Raw genomic sequence first — 26,658 nt, forward strand, 5'->3', positions numbered from 1 at the left:
ACAGAAATTACAGTCAAAGGACTTCTTTCTTTTAAAGGATTCACTTTCATTTCCCTGCTTCCTGCTACATTCTTCAATGTAAACAGTGTGACATACTCTAACATGAGACATTGGTGCTGTGATCAACAGAGAAAAACTAACAGGAATGGTCACCACAGAAAAAGAGACATGGAAGCAAAACTACAGAGGAAGCATGAAGTGGAAGATGAAAATTATTCTAAATATTTCAGTAAACTAATGGTGTAATAGCAGTAAGAATGTGTTTCGTTGTAACTAATGGTTATATATAATTTGTCACTAAAAAGACAGCACTTGCCAGTTATTATGATGTATAATGAAATACTATCCAACTTCATAATCATATCATCCTGTGCTATCTCTAGAGATGATGATGTTTATGGTTAGAATTACTGCATGCCAGGTACATAAACATAATTACAGAACACAAAGGAAAGGAAACTGGATGGCATGATTCTCACCTGCCCGGGTGATATATCAGTTCTGGTGTCAGATTTCACACTGTTTATCTCATTAACCAGTAAATTCCACCACAAGGAATGATGTGTTTTGATTAGATGAAGCAAGCTTGAGGATTAGGATTTTGCAGGAGAGCTGATTACATAAATACATGCATACATTTCTCAAAAAATTGGAAAGCTCTATAAAATATAATTGTAGATTGCTTGTTCTGCAGTTACTTAGACAAAGTAAATATTTTAGTAAAACAATTGCAGAACTTAAGTCTATAAGAGACATTGAACTGTAAAGAAAAAAAAAAATTGAAAAAAATTAATATTCTTTACAACTTTTTTTAAAAGTACCCACAGATTTACAATTAAAAGCAAGCTGTTTATTACACATATGCTAAAATTGTAAAGTTCAGATAATAAATTCCTGTTGGGGGACCATCTTTGTTTTCCTTTAAATATTCAGGATGAACAGAAAAGAGCTATCCATATGAAAGTTTTGCAGAAAGGAGTTAATGGTTAAAACTAGAATGTAGCAAATACACTTGTCTATCAAGTGGAAAATAAAATTCTGCAAACATTTTCAGAGAGAAAAAAAGAGGGATTGTTTAGTCTAAAAGATGGTTGTCAATCATTACATGATTTTGCTGCACTACTTCATCCTACATCTCTTTTATACCCTTTATATTCTTTGGGAAGGTTTTTTCTGTTTGTTTCTTTTAATTAAAGACTGAGCTGGTCTGCTAATGTAAAGTATGGTATCTTTGCATATACTTAAGGAATAAAATAAATTAAGTCATATTTAAGGGCAGTATCTGTGTGAATCATGTGATGTCAAAGGAATAACATACTACACTATTTCAGCCAGCCAGGAAATACTTTATGGCTGGAATAGAGCAATGCCAGCAAGATCACATAAAACACCTAAACTAAACCAAAGGAAACCTTTGCTGTATTGCTTCCTCAAACTCTTTTTTCATTTTAAAGTCTTGCCACTGCTTAAGCCTCCTTTCTCCCCTTTCAGCAAAGTTGGCAGAAGCCAACTATTGTCTCTAATGACAGCAGAATCAAGACTTCAGTCTCAGTTACAGGATAAAAGCCAGACTACAGGAAATGAAGACATGCGTATGTCTACTTAAACAATTCTGAAATGTGGGTCGATAAAGTGTGTGGAAAGCCATTCTTCATCCTTTGACTCCGAACAATTTAGTTCTCTCCAATATTTTTGACTTCAGTTCATAAATGTTAAAATATAGGGCTTTACTTATCATACAACTTGATAAAATTGTCCATTTATGCTACACTAACTTGTTTCCTAAGCAAATGGAGGCAGTAAAGCTTGCAAGTTTTAAAATTTCACTTCATGTTTTTGACCAGTTAAAGAAATTAGCATCTGAGTATGCCCTTTTAAATAAGTGATATTTTTTCAGCCACAAGTAGATGATGAAAAACTTCAGTCTTCCAAATGTACAAGTTAACACACATTTCACAGACACATAACATTGAATATGAGTCTAGGATCAAATTTTATATTCCTTTCCCATGTGAACAGCTCCCATTAATTTTAATAGGACCAGTAAGTCTGCAAAGAGTGTGGTCAATATTAAATTAATGTATTCAAAACTGAACTTCAATGGAACATCATGCTGTCATCATCTGCACCTCTGAAATAAAGCTTGTTACTGTGACTGTTCCATCTTAATCTTATACATGCATTTTGCACAATCATGCCCTTATCCCTAATTTTCTACTTCATGTATTTCATGAAAGTCAGACATTCAAGGTACATCACAAGAAAATTCTTTTTTTGCCTTTTTTTCAAAAGGTCAAGGTATGCAACACCCCACAAAGACATGGTTCTAATTCTAAGTGATTTTATAAACCTAACAAGTGTAGCATCTGAAACTTTCCTCCAAAATTAGATTCAGATTTTTATCCACATTTACCATGCATGACTACTAATTCCTCCTGTTTTCCAACTAATGCCTTGAACTGCAGATTAAGGAACACAAAAATGGATTTAATTTTAGTTTATATATTTGGCAAAGATATTCCACAGAGTTTCTAAAAATAGAAATTTCATTACCTGGGAGGGACTGTGGGGAGATTTCTTGAACTTCTGGTGTTTTGGATTCAGCAGGCCATACTTGAGTTTCATTCTTAGCTAAAGGGACAAAGACATTAGAGAGTAATGTAAAAAGCTGTATCTGCTCTGTTCTACTACAGATTTATTTCTGTCCCACTTCAGTTTGCCAAATTAAACCAACATGAACAAACGTGGAAAGATTAATACCTTTAGCAATGAACTTCCACTGCACAATCAGCACAAGCATCTATCTAGCTATGTTAAACACGTGGTTTTGGTATTGTTTTGTTCATTAAAAGATTCTTTAAAAATTAAATATACAGCAATGACTTTAATGCCTTACGAATCATTACTCTCACAGTACAAAATATTTTTGAGTGTTTTTCACTTGTCTAGCATTTCTGCATTAACAGTAAAAATGCTTTTCGAAATTCAAAGATGTAATATAGTTCTAAACATTATACGAGAATTGTCTAATAAATTGTCAAATACAATGACATTGTCAGAGCAGTCATGTCCTTATTTTCCTTTACATTACTTGTAACAATTACAATGTTATGACAATACCCTTCTATTCCAACAAAGATATTCCAGCAGTGGATATAGGGAAAATTAATTAATTTTGACTTCAATAATACACCTGTTGTGTTTTTTTTTCCACTGAGGACTAAGGCAATATATTTTGTGGGTTTTTTTCTGGATTACTACTCTTTAAAAAAAAACCAAAAACAAAACAGTAAGTTTTTTAGTAAGTAAACAGAAAAAAAATACTTTGAGAATTCAATAAATAGGATACTATGTGATGCATTATTTTGACTTTTCTAAATAATACAGAACTAGAATAGTTGCAGTATGTCAGCAAATCATAAGTAACCATAACTTCACACACAGCATAAGTATTATTGCATTTTATTGTAGACATACATCATCCTCGAGTATCAGTGAAAGACAGCTGTATAGATTTGGACAATATGTCTTTTTGTCAATTATTTTATACATTTACATTATTTCTCAGAGTTTTTTTGCTTTCCAAGCAATGACTCTTCCCTATTTTACACTCCTTTGAAATCCAGTAGTCCCTTGTGTGTACACCCATGTACTTCATGTTCTCTGGTAAGGAACACATAGTAAACAGAAGAGAACAAAACATCACTTGTCTGCCCTGGTAATTTTCACACAGGTGTTTGTGTAATCTACCAAAAAGAGTAGCTCCAAACTGGCATCACACCAGCTATTTTGGGCATATCAGATCATTTAAATTTAGAAGTCCAGGTTCTATGCTCAGCCAACTGGGGATTGTGCACACCTCTAGAACAACTGAAGCTACCTTTGCTTTCCCCATCCTTTGCTCACAGTCAAATTCTGCCATTTTTACTGTGCACACTACTGAACCTTACGACCTATCTGAAAACACAACATTGTTTTCCTGCAGAAAGATACAATTTTACTGGTAGAAAATGAAAAGAAATATAAAAGTTCTAGATACTGTAGTCCAAAACTGATATTGGAGGTCTTAAAATATGGTTCACTAAGAGGTATGAAAAATGGATTTATCAGAATATGGTCTACTGAGTTTTAATGGTACCTTTGTTACCTGCATATCATATACATGTTAAAACCAAGCTAGTAATGATAAACACCTTGTTTTCTATGCCTGCTGTTCAAAGAAAATATTTGTAATCGTTAACAATGTGATGAATTTTATCAACGTGACTGAAAACCAGTAATGTAAATAGTGCAATTAAGTTTTTTCCACTTAGCTTAATTTTCAGTAGCCATAGATGATGCCAACAATATTTGTCAAATGCTGGTAAACACTTCCAGATACTAATTTTTAAGGAACTCAGCCTCAGTTGAAACATATTCTTACTCAAATACATTCAAATATTATTCTACTGTGTAACTCTACGCTTACATGTACACACTATCTTAACAGGAACAAGCACTGCTGTTTTCTCACTGCAAAGCAAGCCAGTCTGAGAATGTGCCATGGCCAGCAATAGAGCAACAGAGTAAATTAAACAAAGCAAAAATAAGAAAGGAAAAAAAATCTGACCTAGTTGTTCAGCGTTCAAATTAAGTATTAAGACTAGCCAAACCAAAAGTCATCAGCTCCAGAACTCTACTCAAGGGATCTGTGAAAAATGCACTGGGGGCGTTATTAAGTTTTTTAAAGATAGCTGTATTTTCCACAATTATGCTCTTCACAGATGATATGCTAGTTTACAGATCTTAAACAAAAGCCTCAATTAATCTTTATCCTGCAGGTTTCAGGCATATTCACAAGATACACATCAAACCTGTACTGAAATATTCTAATTTCTGGCTACCACTTTTTCATGGATTTAATTACAGATAATAATAAGAATCTCTTCATGAAACAATTTGTCACATGTACTCAATCCAGAACTCATATAATTAAAATTCGCTGAAAATCTGATCTTTCAAATGGACACACAAATTTCCATTTTAAGACATATATTGAAAAATACAACGTATGAAAAAAAAGTTACATTGTAAAACAAAACCCCTAAGACCATAAGCATGACTAGTTTCCCTTCTTTCCTCCATGAATCAAAGCTTCTCTGTATTCTTTTAAATAGCTGCAAAATACCTGAAAAACTTGTCCAGATGTTTTAAAGTAAGTGAATTTCTATGAATGCTTATAAGCCCAAGCTAATAATTAATTAAAAAAAAAAAAAAAAAAGGTAAGAGAGGGGAAAAACAACAACAACAAAAAAGACTTTTCTGCTTACATACATGATCTCACATCAGGACACTTCTGATACTGCTGACAAACAACACAAGCTTAGTTCATTTCTGCTTACCTATTTTTTTCCTGGATGCTTGAGGTATGTCATCTATTGTCAGGAGAGGAGGAAGTTTCTGCTGAGTTTCATTGAGACCTGGAACAATAAGGTGCACTACACAGAAAGATGTATGCCATTAATTCCAGAAGAGATGAAAAATACATAGCCTGCACTCTGAGATACGTTAGCAACTACTACTGAATAGTACATTGGAAGATCAGTCTGAGTGTCTGGAAATGAGTTAGTTCTATTCAGTAATTGTCACTCCCATTTGGTTCTATTTCCCCTTTACACCACTCAGTGTATTACCATCACTTCATGATTAATCAGAACTGAAAACAATTAAATACTGGAGCATACAACCCTGGAGTACTGCACTATCACAAATTCGGGGACATGCTGTCTGGTGGGCCACAAAGACTCAACGCCAAATGAGGCTAGTAAGTATCTGTTTGATTCACATCAATACATTAAAACTCACACAAAGCAAACTTCAGCAAAAGTTCTGTAGTTATATAAAGTGTTTCCATGTATAAAAAGGACTAAACACCTTCCTGAATCCAGGAATAAATTGGTTACAAGGTGCAGGACGCAGTGAGCCTTTCCTATCTTATTTCAGGCAGACCAGTAGTTCACCACACTAAGCACTATATGATAAATATGTCAAACAATAACAGAAAGCATGAAACTGAATGGCTTGAGGGAAACAGTTATGCCCTGAGATCTAACATCAAGATTTAATTGCAAGGAAGGTTATAATATATATGACTATCAGCTAACGTATCAATACAGGTTTGTGTTTGTAGATAGTATGTTATCATACTACCTTAATAAAACCAGAAAGAACAGCCCCTGATATCAGTAAGATCTTTGCCACGGAACTTGAAGTATGAAAGAACTTCTTGGCTTAAATAGGGACAGTAACTTTTTTTAAATACCGTGACAATAAAATTATTTTATTTCCCTTAGGCTACATCATCCTTGAACCGTCTGTAACACCATGAAATATAACAAATACTGTCTGAAGCAGCTGCAAAATACCCTTTGATATGCAAGGATAGAACCAGCAAGACCAAAAAAGCTAGAAGTATTTACACAGTTCTAATTTTTAGACAAAGATGAGGAAAAATAATAAGAATATCTTCTAGTCACCTAATATTGCTCCTGGCAGAGAAGAACTATCTGAAGTTTTTGACTGCGTCCGATTTTGAATAACTGTGGAGACAACGCAGGGGTATTAGAAAATCATTTAAAAAAACAACAACAAAAAAACCAAAAAAAAACCCCAAACCAACAAAACAAACCCAACAAAAAAAGAAACAAACCCACACCTGAGACAAGCCTCAGAATTCTGAAAACCTTTCCTCAACTTAATACCTGGAGATGAGGACAACATCCTAATCTTTCTGCATTTGCATTCAGCTTAAGAGACTGCAAACCATGTTTCCTCTGCGTGGTAACTTAACTGTGCATCTCTTCTTTCCCCTAGCATATCAGTTTTATACCCTTGGTGAAAAATTATATTCTATGCTTATATTAATATAGGGCCAGCTCCAGACCATCTCATTACCCTGCAAGATGCATGTGAAGTAAATGCTAGTACAGTCATATTTTAATGGTAATTATCATAATTTGCTTTCACGCCATCCTCCAGTGTACTCCTGTCCCTGAACTGTGAACTACTTTGTTTGCTTGATTTTGTTACTTAAAATTATTCACAGTACAATTTCTGTTAGCTTTTAATCAGCAGCTCATTTTCTATCAGCTATCCTTAAGTAGTCAATTTTCAAAGATTACACTGCTATACTACCTCTCGGTACTAGAGAGAAACAGGCATTTCTAAAGGGTGATATGTTTAAGTCTACTGTAGATCTCTCTCTTCACTGGCCAGGGAAAGGAGAAGGGAGTCTAAGTCAATGACTTAGCTGAAGATACCCACAAAAAGTTTGGTAGCGCGAGTCTTTTCCATACTGATAGTCATGCCTGACTATCAAGTTATGCACAGCTGGGAGATCGATGTAACTGGACAATACAGTTGAAAAAGAATGGGTACTAGCAGAAATCAGAACTGATTTGTATCCATCCAATGACTCAACTAAGTCATTGTTCATACTGCAATGTAACAGCTCATTTTATTAACACGGGTAGGTAACGACTCAATAGTATTTGTAATTAAAGGATACGCTAGTTTGTAAGGTTCCACCTATTCTAAAATAAAACTTTTATGACATTCACATCAGAGTCAGAAATTTTTTTTCCAAGTTATTCTTGAAGAGTATAGGAGTCAGCTCAAAAATATACAAATTTACCTTGTTTGATTATTGTAACAGGGACCAACTTCTTATTATCACGCAGTGTAAGCTGAGGAAGAGGGAAAAAAAAAGCCTTGGGATAACTGCCATAATAGTAATTGAACTTTCTCAGTAACAAAAATAGAGGGCTTTAATCCAACACTGCGCCTGCCCCAAGTTAACACTGGATGCGGCTCTGGCCCTAGTCACTGAATGTTACGCTATTGCTTCAGTTCCCATGGGCTAGTATAGTAATATTGCCTTTTGATCTCCCTTTTTCTTTTTAGGATGTTTTGCTTCATAAAAACACAGTATTTGACATCTTAGGAATCGTCAATCCTCTTTTCTTTTAAGAATCCCTTGAGCACTCACTGGGGAGTAGTCCAGAAAACTGTGAAAAGCTGAAATTTAACTACAACAAAACATCTGAAACATAGCCAATTACAAATTCGGTCACAGGATATAATTATATTCTCAGGAATAGTATATTCAAGAACACAAACTATTCCATAACCAGGTGTACATTCGTAAACCAGCAGCACTCTTGAGTGTATAGTCTGCTTAAAGTAGATTAATGCAGAGTAATTTTATTTGGTTAAATTGTTTTCAAAGTATAATTGGCCAGCCACCCCTGGTCTCACATTTTTATGCTAAATACTTGGACTTTTCTGCTGTTGACTCAGATTACTTTTTGTCTAAATGTGAATCTTTTCTAGCATTTTGATACTATGAAAATAAGGAACACGGGAATGGATCCCACATTTATTAAAAGGAAGAAAACAGCGGATCCCAAAGATTATAAATCAGTATTCAGTACCACACATGGGTACTAGGAACAACTTCTGAAAGCTTAATAATATACTCAGGTGATGTGAGGAGGAAGACTGAAATGCCAGCAACATAAAAAGGCTAAATACATTAAAAGTGATTTTTTTCCAGTTATATCTGAGTTACAAGAAAGAAAATAACTCAAACAATAACTTCTCTGTGTTAAATGTACACTGCTAAAGTCAGAATCAGTTAATCTTCATTTTGCACTTTACATCTGGTTTACTTCATGTGAAAGAACACTCCCATGAAAATTCAGCATTTGATGACAAAGATTTCATTATTTACCTAAGGATAACTATTTTTGCTCTATTCTCAATATTAAAAAAAAGCTTTAAAAGGAATAGTTGGGTACACATCAAACACATACCAAAGTCTAAGAAGCTGGAAGGCAAATCCCAACAAGTAAGATGTCCCTTTCCTCAGGGAAATAGATGGAGGCTGCTTATTCTATGAAAGGCATTACTTTCTGCTACCTAGTTAAGTTTTGCATTGGCATGAACATGGTTTGAAATTAACTGAAGGTTTTCATCATTGTCATTAATGAAGGATACAAAATAATACTAATTTTTTTTATTGCTTACTATTTTTCCTTCATTATTAACAAGGTTTACCTTTCTATTTTGTCTTTTAGTAAAAAAATTGTGTTGCAGATGATCAGCTTTTGGAGTAACCCTGCTATTCATGTGACTAACGAGGGATGAAATGAATTTACCAGAAAAAAGGTGTTCATTTTATTGTATTTCTCATCAGGAGCCCTACAATCAAATAAATAGGCCTCAAGATGTTGTGAGCACTTGTGTAACTCTGGTGTGGAACTTCTAATCGTAATTATTACCAGTCCTTTTACAGTAAAAGGTTCTTATATTGACAAGGGCATCCTTTCTTGAATAATAATGGATGATGGTAATGACAGCAATATAAAAATGCTAAATACGTTAAAATACATTCAAAATTTAGTTTCTCACTCAAGAATAAATCATTGGTATGAAATCTGTGTTCCACAGCTGCTATAATTAGACTGCTCACTGTACAAATCTGCAAGTGCTGCACTTGAAATTTACCATTGTGCTGTCAATCCTCTCTTTCTCAGTCTCCAAAAAGTGACTACTTCAGATATTTCTATGTCTAATAAAATTTACGACTTGGACAAACTATTTCAGAAAAATCAACATATCATCTGTAGGAATGGGACTATTAACTGTACTTTCCAGATAGAATATAAAGCATATAGGTATTAGGAACATTAGATATTAAAATGACTGTGGCATCTCCATGAATGAAGAAAGATGGCAAACAAGGTATTTTTTAATTTCAGAGGAAAAATAGAGATGTAAGTTATACCGTAAGTCAGGCATCTTAATTTCTGACCATATACCTATGGCATATTGCATAAAGGACTGCAGTTCTCAGACATTCTGTCAAACAGCATATGACAACATTAACAGACACTTGTTCTTTCTGCCTCTTATATTGCAATAATCCAAAAAGCCACAAATAACTGGCATACATGTAAGGCACTCCTCAAGGAAACATTACAGTCAACCTGGACTGGATAAGTTTTGGAAAAGTAAGCATGTTTTCTTCCAGAGTTTAACAAATGATAGAAGCTAAGAGTCCTGCTGTTTGGCTGGAAAAACAATAGAATCATAGAATGCCAGGTTGTAAGGGACCTCAAGTATCATCTGGTCCAACCTGTCTTGGCAAAAGCACAGTCTAGACAAGATGGCCCAGCACCCTGTCCAGCTGAATCTTAAAAGTGTTCAGTGTTGAGGAATCCACCACTTCCTTGGGGACATTATTCCAAAGGCTGATTGTTCTCATTGTGAAAATTTTTTCTCTTGTGTCCAATCAGAATCTCCCCAGGAGTAACATGTAGCCATTACCCCTCATCTTTTCTATGTGGTATAGCCATTACCCCTCGTCTTTTCCACGTGACTCCTTGAAAAAAGGGAATGTCCATCTTCTTTGTAGCCACCCAAAGTCGAGAAGGACCCCACCTTTCAGAATGACATTATGAAATTATAGGACCCTAATCATACAGAAGAGGAAATAAATTTCTACTTCATCATCTCCACCCTACCACCACCCATTGTTTATGAAGGGAAAAAGAATGACCATTCCTAGAGCTCTTCTTTTCTTCCCCTCTCTCATTAGTTGTAGCTCACACAGTCCCAGGAGCTTAGTCAAACTTAAAGGATGAAACTGCCAAAAGAAACACAAGCTGATATGTGACCAATGTTGAAAGGGCAGAATGATTAGATACACAACTAGAATGTTGCTTTAATAAACAGCCTTTTAAAATGTCTCCTTACAGAGAAGAATTAGAACCATGCTGATACGAGCCAGTTGTGTTTTTGGAGCAAAATAAGGCATAAACAAAGTTTGGCTAAATAACACTCATTTTGGCTTTGCACTGATGATGCGATTGCACCACTGAAACATACCCCACCTATTACTGTGGAAACTGAAGTAATAATGTAAACTTAAGATCTGGCCACTATCTGCTTCCAAGCCTTAGTTTTATGGCTTTTTGCACCACTAAAGTGAGAATGATAAGAGAATTTTTAGAATAATCTACGGAATGTTTTCATGGTATTTCTGTGGACGGTGATAAAGCAGTACTGCTCTGGAGCTAAGCCCTGTGAAGCTGACTAAAAAGACTAGATGTTGGCTCCAGTCCTCCTTTCATACTTAAGATGTGCAAATATTTGGAAAACTGTTTTAGCTCACTTTCTCAGGACTCCTCTTGCATAAATAGAATCCCTACTTCCACAGAAGCACCATAACAGAGTCAGAATCCTGGCACACAGGGTTTGCTAAGATGAAGAAAGGAACTCAGCTTTTGCACTCCAGATGCCAGAATGAATTACCTGGTCTCGGGCTGTCACATGTAACTTTAGAGATGCTTAAGGGACCAATGGGAAGAACAGTAAAGTTGAATTTATCAACAACATAATGAGATGAGCACCTCCCTGAGTATCGAATCAATTGGATTCATATTACTCACGGATAAAACATTTTCTCTTGAATGAGAGACATGACTATGTTTCCAATAATGTAAGCATAATACTGCTCTAACTCTGTAACGCTATAATTAAAGTATTACTGTCCTAAATTAATACCTAATTATTCCTACAAGAAAATATAACTTGATTCCTGAAGGAATTCCAGGTTTGATAATTACAGATCGTTTACAGTATTGTACAATAGGAAGAATGAACAATGAGAAACCACACATGACCATTTCCTACCATGAAAACACTTGGAAAATCAGAGACAGAAGAGAATTGTGAAGAACGCGTTGTTCCCTTGTAATAATCATCACTCATGAGTCAACCCTTTAAAATGTCTGAAGCAACAAGGATTTCTACAACGTTTCTCGGGAAGTTATCCCGTAGCCTACCTCATGTATAGTACCTTAAAAACAAAGCAAAACCAAAAAACCCCACAAGATTAGCTGCTGAAACTTGCACTTAGATGAAAAATTAAGGAAAGGAAATATGAAACAAATTTTATCTCATAGAAGAGGAGGCAATGTTCAAAAGTTATGAATAAAATGTCTGGGTTTCACTGTATTAAAACCAGTCTATTAACAGGTTCAGTCTACAGAACCTTCATTTCTGCTTCAGCTCTTGGAAGCAAAAAGTATCTGTGTGCGAAGCCATGAATGCCTGAAACTCACCCATGCTTGATAGCTGTTATGGCAAATGCCAGATGAGAAAAAGAAATAAGGAAATGAATATTGATAGTTATCTATTTATTAAAAGGAAATATCTTCAAATGCTTTGATGAAACAGTTAAAAATTCTACCTTGCAAGGCAATCTTGATAAACAAATTAAATCGCCCTTTCCAGCTTCCTCTGGTTCTGCAAATACTTGCCTCACACATAAGAACTCTCAGTGAATTCAATGGGATGACTAGTGATTTTAGAAGACCTGAGTATACAGAAGATTACTCTATAAAATAACAGCACTGCCTTATCACAAAATGAACTGACCACCACAACTATCACAGGTTAACAAATCTGACTACTACAAAGGAATAAGCAAATTTTAACGTTTAGAATGCACACATGGAAACCATCAGCTTCATCTTTGTTAAACTGGAATCAGTAGATGTAATCATCTCAGCTCCAGTTCTCAATCATTTTATCAATCCACACATATAAATGCTTCTCCATACAGTTACCTGTATGTCCAGCCCTCAAGCTTTTTGCGGTTTAACATTTTAAAGCTAAGGTTATAGCAACAGGTACAGTGTTACCAAAGTGGTGAAATGGTTGATTTGGAGGTTTTAATTTTTTTAACTATTTCTTCCTTTGGAGAACTTTGTTTGATTTCTAATATGCAGTACACAAAATCACATATGCAAAAGTACATTGCTTCTGACTTTAGGTAGCAGTGTTTCTAACCTCATTTCTTTATAACCATCTCCACTGCATGTAAAAGGTACTGATTAGCAGTCAAGTTTGTGCCAGGCAGTGACACCTCTCTTGCCTGCCTGTTTTTCCCCAAAACCTGCAAATGGACTTGGGCTGGGGTCTGCAACAATTAGTTACTCCTGTGCAGAGCACTCCAGATACCTCTGAGTAAAGTGACAAGTTTCACACTGTTTCTTCCAGGTCTACAAAAGGAAACCAGGAAAATATGTCCAACACACTCTCTGTTAAATCTGCAAGAAAAACTGAATCTCTCATTAGGATGATGACAAAACTCCAGACCACAGCATCAGAGCAGTCCTTAGGAAAGCTTGTCCCCATTCCTTCTATCCTTTCAGGAAACAAAAAAGCATCTCTATCATCTTGACAGATGGAAGGACAACTATCAAGGAGAGGTCTGCTTTGAACTAAGTGCAGGAAACAGAATTATCTCATGACTCATCTCACTGACTTTAGACACCTACCTGCCTGGAGGTGAGCTGCTTGCCCTTGGTTCCACTTTCAGTCAGTGAGATTGTAGGGTGAGTTGCACTCCATTAAGAATGTTTATTTCTGTCACCAGGACCAATTTCATTCATCCTAAGATGGTTAAGAGTGGTGGGAGGGCCTGCTCTAGGGTAGTGCTTGTCTCTTTGCACCAGCTACTCAGTGACTGTAGACAACTAGCCTATCTTAAATGTTTTATTTTGTACAGGTAAAATAAGATGAAGTGAATTCCACCAAATATTGCTCCTGTTTCATACTAGCTGCTGTGTGAACAATGTTAAAAGCCCTTGTCCAAGCACCAGCCCGGGACCTTTCAAATTGTTGACGTGAGTAGGAACATGTGTTCTGCTGGTTTTCTGTTAGGGTTATGCTCCTAGATCACTTGGTACTTGTGAAAATCCCACCTAGTTTTAAGCCTATGCCCAGACTGGACTGGTTTTAGTAATTTTAAAACCTTTTCAGAACTTTCAAAAAAAACCCTCCAGTTACTATGCTTCTGAGAAAGACTGAAAATCCTAGGTCCGATGTTGGTGTCAGTTCCAGCTATGTACACCTGTGGGATTGACACTTGCCTGGTTGAGATCAGCATCTCCATTTTATCAGAGCTGCAACCCCATTTGCCACTGTTTCTCATAGTGACATCGCTATTTTTTCCTTCACCTGGTTATTTAGCATCTCTCATATCCTAGAAAGAGAAGGCATTCCACACTGCCCATAAAAACGTGCTACACCGTTCTGGTGTATTTTACACATAAACAACCCCGGAGGCAGAAGAACACTGGTCAGCCTCTTCTCTGTTTAAACATCCTGTCTCCAGTTACCACAGAGAGCAATCAAGCATCGATGGAATCTTTTAATTTCAATTACATTTATTAACTCCTCTAATTTCTATATTATTAATTTTCCTCCAGGCATTACTGGAAACCCAGATTTAGTGTTGTGACAAAAGTGTGATGTGAATAAGCTACACAGAAAGGCAAGACTGCAAGAAGCTAAAGAAAAGAAAGACTTCTTTGCATTTTTTTTTTCTGAGAAGTCAAAGCCTTAGGCAATTTTGTGGTTGGCTTTTTATTAATTTCACCTAACACCTTTGAACATGAATCTTCACTCCTTTTCTGCTTGTGAACCACAAACATTCCAACTTTCAAACCATAACTGTCCTGGTTAAGACAGAAAACTTAATGGTCATTCCTACCATGTGAAATATGCTGCAGGGGAAACACGGACAGACTCTCAATGACAAAGACAAGTTTACAAAGACATAAGTATGAAAGAAGAGCAACTGGGACTTTTCAGATAAAACCGCAAGCTGTTCATGTGGCCATTAAAACTGACATGTAATTAGTGAAACGTGCCCTTCAGCCAGATTCCTAAATCTGGAAATTTCATAAAATCACACTTGAGGCGCCATACATCCATAAGAGCTGTGGACACCCACCAGGCTTGCTTTAGGTGTTTTTCTGAATAGGAATGGGGTTTCTTCCAACCATAATATAAGAAAAATTTTAAAACTTCCATGAGAATTGCTGAAAAATCACATGATAGATGAGGTCCTGTTCGATAAGGCAGTTGCCTTCTTCGGAAGAAGGTCTTCAGTGTTGTGACAGCAAACTGAATATTTACAGCAATGCATGTGGTTGTACAGAGGGCAACGAGGAACAGTCATGTGTTGAAATGGGCCTCACATAAAAACGGTACAAGATTTGTGGTCCAGGCTAAAGTAGTATGTGATACTGTGTAAACAAATCCTGTGCCTGAGCTTATCCAAGAACTGCCTGATGTTTTGAACAGAAGACCTCAGAAGCATTGCTGAACTAGCAATGCTAGTGATCTTCAGGTAGCAAGCGGGTTTAAGGATGTAGAGGAGAAATAGGCGAAGACAGACTATTGGGAGCAAAAGGTAATTTCAAAAGGGCAATCATCATAATATTTTTTAAAAAGATGCAATTTTTACATCAATACGCTTCCCTGACTGGCTTTTTGTCAGTGGCAGTGGACTTCCTATGTGTTTTCCTCATGTAGGAACATAAACACTTCTCTTACTGCCTCTACGTACTGCACCAGCCAACAGAACCAAGAGCTGTTCAGGGCCAGATCCTGCTACAAAGGAAAACATTTCTGGGGTGTATGAAGCTCAGAATCCATCCTCTGGAAAAATGACCTTGGGTTAAAAAGCATGGATTGCCCTCTCTGAATGCTAGATTGCATTTTTGTCCTTCCTGAGAAAGTACTGTTCTCTTAAGTAGTGTTTTCTGAGTACAATTGAAGCAACCTCCATGAAGTCATCAAGAAGGCCATGAAGAAGTTGTTAAACTTGGGAAAGATGAAATGTCAGAGACAAGAAAACCTCAGATTCACATCCTCCACAGAGTCAGATAACAGCACCTGGGTCATCAGTTGCAAGAACAGGTTTATCAATACCAAGATGTTTTGCCTATTAATCCTCTCTGAGCTTTATCTAAGATTGGAGAGTCTACAGAAAGTTGGCAGAGACTAGGAGGAAGAAAAGGAAAGCCTCTGAAACAGGTCAAGTATTTCACTGAAAAGCTGATAATCTCATTGACACAGAAACTGAACAGATCAGCCTGCCTCTTTCTACCCCAGGTGGAGTTAGCTGAACTGATGTAAACCATAAACTATGTCATCCACATTGGCTTTTTACCTGTTTTTAACCATTTGCCTTAACCAGTAGTCACTTGATACTGGATGGTCGCTGTTTGTGAAAGCAGACATCAAGATCCCCAGTGCCTCAGTGCCCCACTTATAAGTTGGGTAACATCGATACTAATGATTGAGAAGACCTCAGGGGTGACATAGATCATCCCCCTTCTCTGTACAGATTACCTTTGTATCATACCACTTTTGACACCTCTCTCTTTGCTGGGGGAGTGCAAACAGTAGCAGACCAAGAGCTGGACTTGCAGATGAAAAGTAGCATGAGATGCTGACATGCTTTGGAGTATTTGGGTGAAAGGCACCACAGGACTATAAACAATTACTTTTGCTGTATATTTTGGCTTTTAATTCTACTATTAAAGTGTTTAGATGAAGTAAGTTCTCTGTTATTTGCTGGCTTGCTTTTCTAAAGGAATCAGCTGGTATAGGGCCTCCAGGTTCAGGTGCATTTTCCTTCTGCGGATAGCGGGTCGATGTTTAGTTTTACGCTTGGCAGCTGCTTAGCTCCTATGTCTTCCTCACTCAGCAGACTACCTGTGCTAATTAAGTATCATGTGGTGAGCTGGTTATAAAACACTTATTGTTTCTTCTATGAATGTACACCGCATATGTTCCCATGGTGTTCTATTCAGGGGCTTTGGCATTTTCCGCTTTGGCATTAATGATATATTTTCAGTGAGGCACTTTCCCTGCTGTTTTCTTCTATTAGCCACTTTACAATGCTTTGAAAAGACAGGCTTTCGGTGCACTCCCACAGGCACCGGGGGTGACAGGCTTTGACAGCTTTTGAACAGGAATCACTATGCAGTAATTAGTAAACCCAAATGTCCGTGGTACGTCCCTTATCACAAGATGTTGTAACAGCTCTCCTGTGCTAAGCAGCTTCATTTGGTAATTCTCTTTCACAATCCCATTTCCTCAGCTGAGGGGAGGTGCTGACCTCCTCTCTCTGGTGACCAATAATAGGATACAAGGAAATGGAATGAAGCTGCATCAGGGAAAGTTCAGATTGGACATTAGGAAAAGGTTCTTCACTGAGAGGGTGGTTGGTCACTGGAACAGGCTCCCCAGGGAAGTTGTCATGGCACCAGGCCTGTCAGAGTTCAAGGACGATCTGGGAGACGCTCTTAGTCACATGGTGTAGTTTTAGGTAGTCCTGTGAGGAGCAGGGAGTTAGACTCGATGATCCTTTTAGGTCCCTTCCAACTTGAGATATTCTGTGATTCTATCTAGTCTTAGATTTAACAGAATTTTTATCTTGGCAGTTTGTGGCCATAATCTCTTCCTCACTTTAACATATAAGCAAAAATTTGACCATACAAAATACAAATCTGGTATAAAAATGTTTTGCATACCTGTGTTTGGGCATTAGGTACCAACTTGTACATATTCTGGAGTTGTCCATTTACTTTTTTATCTGATTTGACAGAAAGAGAAATAAATACAGAGAATTACTTTTTGTTTTGTCCAAAGCAAAGCAAACCAAGTTTATTCACCTTTTTCAATAGCTAAGACAGTTAGGAGACTTAATTATAAGGTATAAAAGCACACCATGTAACAGTTTTGTTTGGTCCTGTTTCTCCATATAAATTAATTCATCTGCAAAGCCTCCCCTTCACATTTTGACAGAGAAGAAATGAAATGTATTCTCATTTTTCTACAACTGTGGGTAAGAGAGCTGAAGTGGTCTTTGGGACTTACTAAGGAGAAGTTAGAGGTGCCTAAGAGGATTCTTTAATAAAATTAATATAACCACAACACTAATATGCAAGAAAGAAACTTGAAAGATTAATTTCTTCATCCCATTTGTCAGGCTGGTACCAGAACTGGCTAAAAGCAGCAAGTTTTAAGTCTCCAATAGTTAGTCTTGCTTTTAAGTGCATTCTTCTAAAAGAAATACATATTTAGCACTGGCAATACAGAGCAGGCATGTCACTTCTCCTTGGGTCTAACATGGTTTCCTTTGTCTCAACACATGAAAAAAGTAACCCATGGGTTTAATCTCTGAAATTTTTCTCTTAGTTTTTTTTTTCTCTTAGCTTCTTAGTATTAGAAGCTTCTTGTGATGCAGCTGTTACGTACAAAGGAGAAACAGTCCCTCCCAGAACCTCTTGTATTGTAGCATGAGGCTTCGAACTTTGCCTACATTTTCCATCTTCACACTTTTCTGCTCCCTTTGTGTTGACAGGCAATTAAACAAGAATCAAGCTAAATGTTTGGATAGATTCACAAAACTATCCAAAACAGATAAGCAATAGAAACAAAATCAACTATAAAGAAATATCAATTGAGAGACATTTAAGTTGACACATAATCCTGAAAAATATCTTTCAAAGTGCTTGACACTTCTCAGGAACAGGACCTACTATTGGTCCAAAGACAAGGGAAAACTGACAAAAGTTTCACACTGACTTCATGAGAAAATCATGTTAAGATGGTCAGAAATAATCTATTCATCTCTTTTGATACATTTTGGTTAAATAAGTGTTGAGCATTTGCCATGCCTTTTATGTCTTCCTCAAATTATGAATCAAAACCTCCTCTCAACCCCTCTCAACATGTTTAATATATAACAAAAATTTGTCCTGTCGATTCAAGAAATACAAGAACATGCAACAGTTTATAGTCATTTATGTATTCTTCAGTGAGGAAAGAAAATTAACAGTGAATGAGGCTTGGTTTAGGTTGAGACGTTTCTTACTATAGATCTTATAACTAACTCTGTTTAGTGCCCAGAGTTTCTCTACCTACCTACTATGCAATGACAATATGAAACACTTGAATCTGAAAGGTGCTGTCAGCTTTCCAATTAGAAAATACTTTATCAGTAGACCAGAATATAGACATACAGGGTAATAGCAAGTTCCCTGGATTTAGCTGCTGCAAAAGCACCCACTGAATACACAAGTCTGCACTCTAGGAAAATGAAGTCTCATTTAAATAGAATATGAACTCTTGCAAGAAAGTATCTTTCAACCCAACTCAATCTGTCTCCATAACTTATAAGAATGATTCTTCCGGCCTATTAAAAATGTGTAGTTTCTGTAAGAAACAGCATTTCGAAATACATTATATACAAAGAGAAGATGTGGTGATGCCAGTGGACATTTCAGTCAGCCTTGAACATAGTATTAAACTACAAATACTATGAACTCTTTATTCCCTCCCACTTTAAGTGCTGAAATATATTGCAGCACTTTCCCTACAGATGACTTTGAAATGTTTAAAATGTAGGAAAAACAGCCATTTAGTAACCATTCTTTAGAGCTATGAAGCAGAGCTTCTTTTTGTGAGGCAGGTAAAGGGAGGGAAAAGACCACCGTTCCCCACTTTAAGTTAATGGTATAACGATGGCAGTATTTTGGACTGCTAAAATGACTCTACGGGCACTAGGCAGGTACTTCAAAGTTACAGATTTCTAATTTATGATGAAGGCCAGCAAAGTTCTTCACTAGGCAGTATGAGGGCTTTTGCAGTATAACAAGCAGACCTACTGCTCCCTTCCCTTATCCTGAAGTATATCAAGCTGTGTAACTCCCCTAAAACTTGAAACTGAGGTCCTCATCAAATTTCAGCTGGAAATCTCATATGAATAAGGTTCTCATGAGAATTTCCTTTCTTCACATTTCCAATCAAGCTAGAAATACTGAACATAGGAGTTTGCAGCATCTTTTGACCAACATCATGCTTGGAAATACCTTTATGTAAATGCTTGAGGAAAATAAATGGAATCGAACAATGTCTGTTAAGTCCTCTGCTTGTGTCTTTACAAAGAGGAAGACTCTGCTGCTGCTTATTTCCTCCATTGACAGCAGCGATTCTTTAAGTAGTAGATGTTTTTTTCAAGGGTTAATTTGACATCACTTTGTCTGCATTGTCTTGGGACTTTGGAGAAAAAGCTTAAAATACGACTGAGAGAACTGCCAGAGATGCCATACACTGCCTCCATGTAAACCCAAACAAGAGCCCTAAAAAAGCCCAAAATTCCCCAAAAGCCCTAAAAAAACTTACACACATTAGAGTGGATGCTTCAAACAGAATTTATACTTGAAATTATTCAAGTATATATTCAATTCAAACTTGAATTTATACCTTGACTGAAAACTAGCTTCAAATTGAACTTTCTGGCAGAGTCTTAAGGGGTCCATTGTGATGAGTGTTGGATAGGACAGGCCCTGTCTAGCTTTCAACCATCTTGAATGTAAAAGTAGATATAGAAGAAGATTAAAAAAAGGTTAATACTTTCCCTCAATTCACATTAGTAATGATCTTATTATTCACAGTCCAAGGAAAAAGCTTGGAATCCAGTCAGAAGCATAAACATACGTACTCAACACTTTGTGTGTATCTAAACTAATCACTTAGAGTTCTACCAACCTGCAGCAGATCCTCTACTATTTGCAATGAGAAGAGAACAATTTTCAGATGAGTAGGTGGTAGTTTTTCAAACACAAACTATTTCTGGTTTCACCAATTCCTAAAAGAATTTGTTAGAACCATAAGGGATAGCATTGCAATGAAAGCCTGATCAGTAGCTCACTTTTAAGTAATACCACAATAGAGGAAAAAATACTGTCAAAGTGTGTAATTATTTGATAATTAGTGCCCAATACTTACTAGATAGAACTGTCTTATGATTGAAAGTCTTGCTCCAAATACTATCCTCTATGTTGTCTTTAACTCCAAATTCATAAAGTGTGTTTGGCTTCAGATTGTCCACCACCGTCTCTGTAACCGGGCAAAGCTGAAAAACCCATTTCTTGTCTTTACCCTTTTCTCTGTAGCGAACTGTATAAAACCTGCTCAACAAAAAACAAAACAAAACAAAACAAAATTCTTCATAAAGAAACCCGCTGCAAGCATTCTTGTGAGGAATTACTAAAATGATCTCTACCTACCATTGTTCTTGTTCTTTCTGGCCCCGTATGGTTATCGAATATCAGAAAAGCCAGCATATCTCCCCTACAAACGTTGTGCTAGCCCAGTCATCTCCTAGATACATATATGCTCCCCATCATACAGACCCCGACATGAAGAGTATTAAACGAAAAGAAGTCTCCTTATTCACAAACAACCATGTGTTTGTGGTCTGACCACAAACTGCAAGCTCATTTTGCAAGTAGTTTCTGCGATTCTGACATATGCCAGAACTAGTCAATTCAAACATGAGTCTATTAGTCAGCAAGCCTCAACCAATTTCTCAAAATCTTCTATATCTGTCCAAGGAAAGGTGTTCCCCTCAAAATTAGTCCAAAACTATTCTCAAGGGAAAACCAGTAATATTTGACATTTAAAGGACACATTCCTCATTCAGTGAGCCCATTGTGCATTGTCCACACTTCAAACAAGAAAGTAAACCAAGACTTTACTTTCAGCAGTTTAAATCAATAACATGATGAATGCTAACAGATTATGAAATTGAAAAATATTTCTACAGAAATTGCCCAATTCGGTCAAGCAGCACCACCCTGAAAAAGTATGACTACAGTGCTAGCCAGTATAAAACAATGCAATGTAAGTGGTGAGAGTTACGGCACAAGAACTCCACTGCTGCTACAGTCTCATTTTCAATATACAATCTGTATCACTGCCAGAATGGGGTGGGGTTTTCTGTTTTTGTAAAAACAAATCTCAGAGGCATTTGGCAACTTTTAAATCCAAGTATTACTGAAAATTGTTACACATTACATAAATAAAGCATATTCATTGTCCATATCCATCTTATATTTACATCAGCTGAAAATGATTAATTCCATCCAATTATATTTTTTCATACTTCAACAAAGAAAATTGAGCCCATAAAAGAAATCCAATTCTAAAACCCCGCGTATGTGCCCAAGAATCATTCAGAAGCAAAATGAAAAAGAAATCTGGGCTGTGAGATTTAATCCAGATATTAGGTAGAAAAACGTAAGGAGAGAAAGGAAGGGAGCTTAAGAAAACAACCCAAAAAAGTTCTTTAATCAACTGAAAGAATACCTAGTTGTGAGATCCAGATTAAAATGACTTAATGGACCAAATATAACACTGTCAATGCATAAAACTGCTTTTGCCAAAGTTACAGAGGAGCACTTCAAGAATAGAGTATATGTGAAAGATGGCTGTTGAGTACAGGGAAATTCCTACTTCATTATTAAAACACAATGTAAGACAAGGAAAGTGCCAAACATGGAAAATATTTTCATACACAAAGATTCACTTTGTTTACACATTTTATCTCATAACTCTCAAATTTGTTTTCTTGGCACCAAAAGCTAGGTTCTCCTGTTTTAGTTGCTACAGTTCGGCTCATCCAGGTATTCTCCCAGGTTACAAAATTAATATTTACGTTCGCTCACATAACTCTCTTCATTAGCTGTACTATTTTGTGTTCAAAACAAGCCATAGTCTAACCCAAAGCTTAGAAAGGAAAGAAATATCATTACGTAGTGAATATTCTCTCTCTTCTTATTGATTCCTGGAGTACCAAGTAATAATCTGCATCCTTCTGTGGGCTGTGATCTACTCAAATTTCATGTGTCAAACAATAGATCTGACTATCATTTGGACTGACAAAGACTGTTTTTAACAAGAAATTATTGGCAACATTAAAATGAGGAAAATGTCTCCTCCTTTATCCTCTTAAGCCTTTCATACATAGTCATACAAACATTAACAGACAGAAAAGCTTACTTGAAATCTCTGTAACTATCTTGCAAAGGACGTGGCAGTAAGAAACAAAACCCATCTGCAACATAAATGCATCTTACTAGACCCCATACAGTCTCTTGGTAAGGGATTTGGAGTAAGTGTAGATAAATCTATGATCAAAATGTGAATCACAAGTAGAAACAGTCACCTTCTTCCCAGCTTGACTGAAAGAGGAAATTTAATTTGTTTTCATCTTCATTCTTACCTTTTCCCACCTGTTTTTTGAATGGGGTAGAAATAAAGAGATTGTATGTGATGGTAAGAAAACAGTATACCAATTAATTTCAGTTATTTAACAGTCTAAGTGAATAGCTGCAACAGAAACGAGGAAGAAAAAAAATCATCAAAACCTTGTTCATAATGAATAGGCTTTTAAGTGGCTGCTCCCACTTGCTTCTACTGTAGAAAATGTTCTGATTTTGAATACTGTCTCCACACCTGCAAATTCATTCTCCATAACATGAATTAAAAGACAGAGAACACCTGCATGTCAAAAAACATCTTTCACTAAAATTCAAAACTATTAAAAAATCTGACAAGAAGATTTTCATAGTTGTGCCAAACTGTGCCATTAGAAATAGAAACATATAGCACAGAAGAAATGTGCTCTCCACTCCAAGATTTCCAAGCCTGTAAAAACTTCACCAAGGGTGTAATTATTTCAGTGGAAACTTGCCACAAGGAGTAGTAAAAACACTGACTGTGATGACAGAATTTCCTCAACCATTTCAATAAAAAGCAACCAAAACGAAGTTCCAATTAACAATTTGAAAGTCACAATCGTTTGAGTATTAAATATATCCAAATTATATGCAACATGCACTTTTGGGGAACTGCAACCATTTGTTTATAGAGTATGAATTTAGAAATGCCAAGTTTTGTCACTAAAGAACAACAATTCATTGTTAAACCAGACCAACAAGCTGTCAAATACAGTGCAATTTCAGTGCCTGCCTGAGAACATTCTACTGATTCAATTTTGTTGTAACTTTATTTTCTCCCTTTTTCAAACCTTCCTTTTAGAAAAAAATACAATATTAAACAATCAACACACATAATTGAAGACATGAGAAAGCAGTAAAATCTAGTCACCTCTCACGTATATCAGTCCCCTTGTGGCAGTGACATACACACACAATCTGCGCAGCTGGCCTGCTATGTGTATCAGAAGCTGCAAAAATGTTTCTCCTGGATTGCAAACATTTAGAGAAACCTCTCCATAGATTCCCCCCAAAAATGACAGAGAGCAGGCTGAAACAGAGTACAGCCACACTTTCATAGAGGGGAAATGTACACTACACTGTACCTCAGATAGAACACTTCCCCTGTTATCTCTGTGAAGTAAGAACATGAAAAACTGATTACACACTGCAGGATCCTAATAGCTAGTATGAAAGTAATACATTATTCAAGTAAAGTGTAATTGGAACAGTCCCTGGAATGCTATTCACAGCTGTAAATGCTAGTCTGATGTTTCAGCAAGGAGGCGGCACACCTCTCACTGGGCAGGAATTTATTTTAATCTAGATTCTCAACACGTACAAAGACCTGACAATATTTAACTGCTTTTAATTTTGATTCTTTATTTGTTTTGGTGGGGGACATGAGAAGGGTACATTTTATCAGAACAATGTCCACGGAATAGCACTTGCATTCCTGTTTACAACAAATACTAATCAAAAGATTACAGGGTTCACTTCACTCCTTTTCGAGCCAGCACCCTGTAAAATATTAGAGCTCTTTTGTTAAGCTCCACAAAAATTAATCTCTCTCCCTCTTTCCCTAACAGGCCATGTTTCACTCATTAGAAGATACCTCCAAACAAACCACCACGGGGACTGTAGAGAAATTTTACCTCCTCCCTTTTTACTAGACAACTGAAAGGATAATGACCTCCAACAATTTAAACAGACGGTGTTATGAACAGATGAGTTAATTGCTATAATCAAGCCAACTAAAAAAATAACCAATGGAAAGAATTAAAGAGCCTACATTCACCGACAGCCTCTCTCTATATGCATTTGTGCAACCCAGTATGTTTAATGTGTGCGTTCTTGAAACTCTCTCTACGTTAATGAACTTTAGCATTCTTTATAATATTCTGACTTCACTTGCCTCCACGTATGATGCACACAAATGTGAAATAATGGGAGAAGCCAAAGCAGCAAAACCAATCTAAAGGAAGACTAAATCTAAATTAAAGGGAGCCACGAAAGTATGGTATTACTCCATAGGCCAACCACAGTAGTAATTACGATATCTGCAAAGTCTATATAAAAGACTATCAGCCTGATTCAAAAGGATTTTGCTATGCTTTCTATGTTCAGGTTACATAGTGGTTTTTTTAAACTCCGCAATGCAAGGCAGTGAAACCTTTTCTTTCCCAGCTTAGAGCTAGCCTTTTTATTACACAAGAAATCAAAATACGATAACCACTTTAAAGAAGCAGCCCACAAGGTCTTTACTTTTGAAATTAAGGAGATCTCGGTCGCTGCTAAGAGAAAAAAAAAAAAAATCTAGGATGCATAGGCAAAACATTGAGTTTTCATATATCAGTATCAATGACACTGTCTTGCCAAGAATTCCAGTATTCCAATTGTTACCCAAATCTCTTTTCAGCCAGATTGCCGTAAAATGGTTGCAAAGTCAAATATTTGGGCACAAACAATTAGATACTGGAAATCTTATAAGGCAGATGGTTTTATGAGATTTCCAGACTAGGTCAGTTTGTATAAATATCATGGGTTTATTTGGAAACAGATCCAAACCAAAACTCCAAACAATTTAATCATGACTATTTTAGTCACACATAACACTAAACAAACAATTAAGCCTTGGAGATATAAGAACATTCCTGCTCTGTGATTTTGCGTTGCCATAGACAAAAGATTCTAAAACTTATTGCACTTTTGTGCATAGGCATGTAATCAGACTTTTAAAAAAAGACTTTTAACATCTACATATGTATATTTATTTGTTTATAATTAGATTTCCATCAGAAGCGCAGCATCCGTTTAGTGTTAGAAAGTAATAAAAGAAACTGTTTGAACTACAATTTTTCAGATACTGAGTGTTTCACAAATTGACAAGTGAAGCTGATCATATTTTTTCCTTTTTGTTGCCAAGTTTACTTTAAAGTAACAGACACTGACATATATAAAAAGATGGAAAGAATTATGTCACCGATGGCTACCAGTTAAGTTTGCAAAGCACTTTCTAATTTCGTTTTCACTGTTACATAATCACTCGCTTTTTTTCACTTAAATTTTTTAGTAGAAGGACTGAAATGAATTGAAGAGTTATAGGTTATGAAGAATGAGAGGCTGACCACCAACAAATCTTTCCATGTTTAAACAAACCTTCAGTATATACTCCCACAGCAGTAACTCAAAAGCATCTGAAATGCAAGAAGTTTATTTGCTGCAGTATGTTTTCCTTAAGGAATTGTGCTAAGTTTAAAATACATTTTCTATGACACTTGCAACACAAAGTATGATTAAGTTGGCAGCTGCACAGTGACAAAGATTTGTAGAAAGGCACAAAAGGAGATACATGCACACATCTTTCTGAATTTAGGGCTTTAAAAACCCTACTTCTATGTTCTATGTGCTGTACAACTTAAAGAGTAAGTACGGATTCTTCTCTTCTCCCCCCCCGCCACCCCCCTTTATTTTTCTTAATTACTTTTTTTTAAGCATAAGATACAAATTAAGTAAAACACAACATCTGTACTACTTGCAAATATGACATTAGGACACTTAAATCACAGGCAAACAAATTTAAACAATATAAATGTGAATTTTTCAAAGTTCTTAACTTAGATATATTTCATTAAAATACCCATACCTTCAGGTTTACATTTCTATTTTATCTGAAACTGTG

General features: G+C 36.3%; 1 protein-coding gene across 1 annotated transcript in view; it reads right to left on the bottom strand.

The window, feature by feature from the left end:
• The window catches only part of ABI3BP (ABI family member 3 binding protein), a 163,858-nt gene that overhangs the window by 95,583 nt on the left and 41,617 nt on the right, over window positions 1–26,658 (bottom strand). The window contains exons 5-10 of the mRNA XM_074163979.1: window positions 20,704–20,885; window positions 17,442–17,503; window positions 7,673–7,724; window positions 6,516–6,578; window positions 5,382–5,477; window positions 2,554–2,631 (exon numbers count right to left, since the gene is read on the bottom strand). Of these exons, the coding sequence (XP_074020080.1) occupies window positions 2,554–2,631; window positions 5,382–5,477; window positions 6,516–6,578; window positions 7,673–7,724; window positions 17,442–17,503; window positions 20,704–20,885 (533 nt within the window). The remainder of the gene's footprint in view (window positions 1–2,553; window positions 2,632–5,381; window positions 5,478–6,515; window positions 6,579–7,672; window positions 7,725–17,441; window positions 17,504–20,703; window positions 20,886–26,658) is intronic.

Source organism: Numenius arquata, chromosome 1 (genome assembly GCF_964106895.1).
Source record: "Numenius arquata chromosome 1, bNumArq3.hap1.1, whole genome shotgun sequence".
Classification (NCBI taxonomy): Eukaryota; Metazoa; Chordata; class Aves; order Charadriiformes; family Scolopacidae; genus Numenius; species Numenius arquata.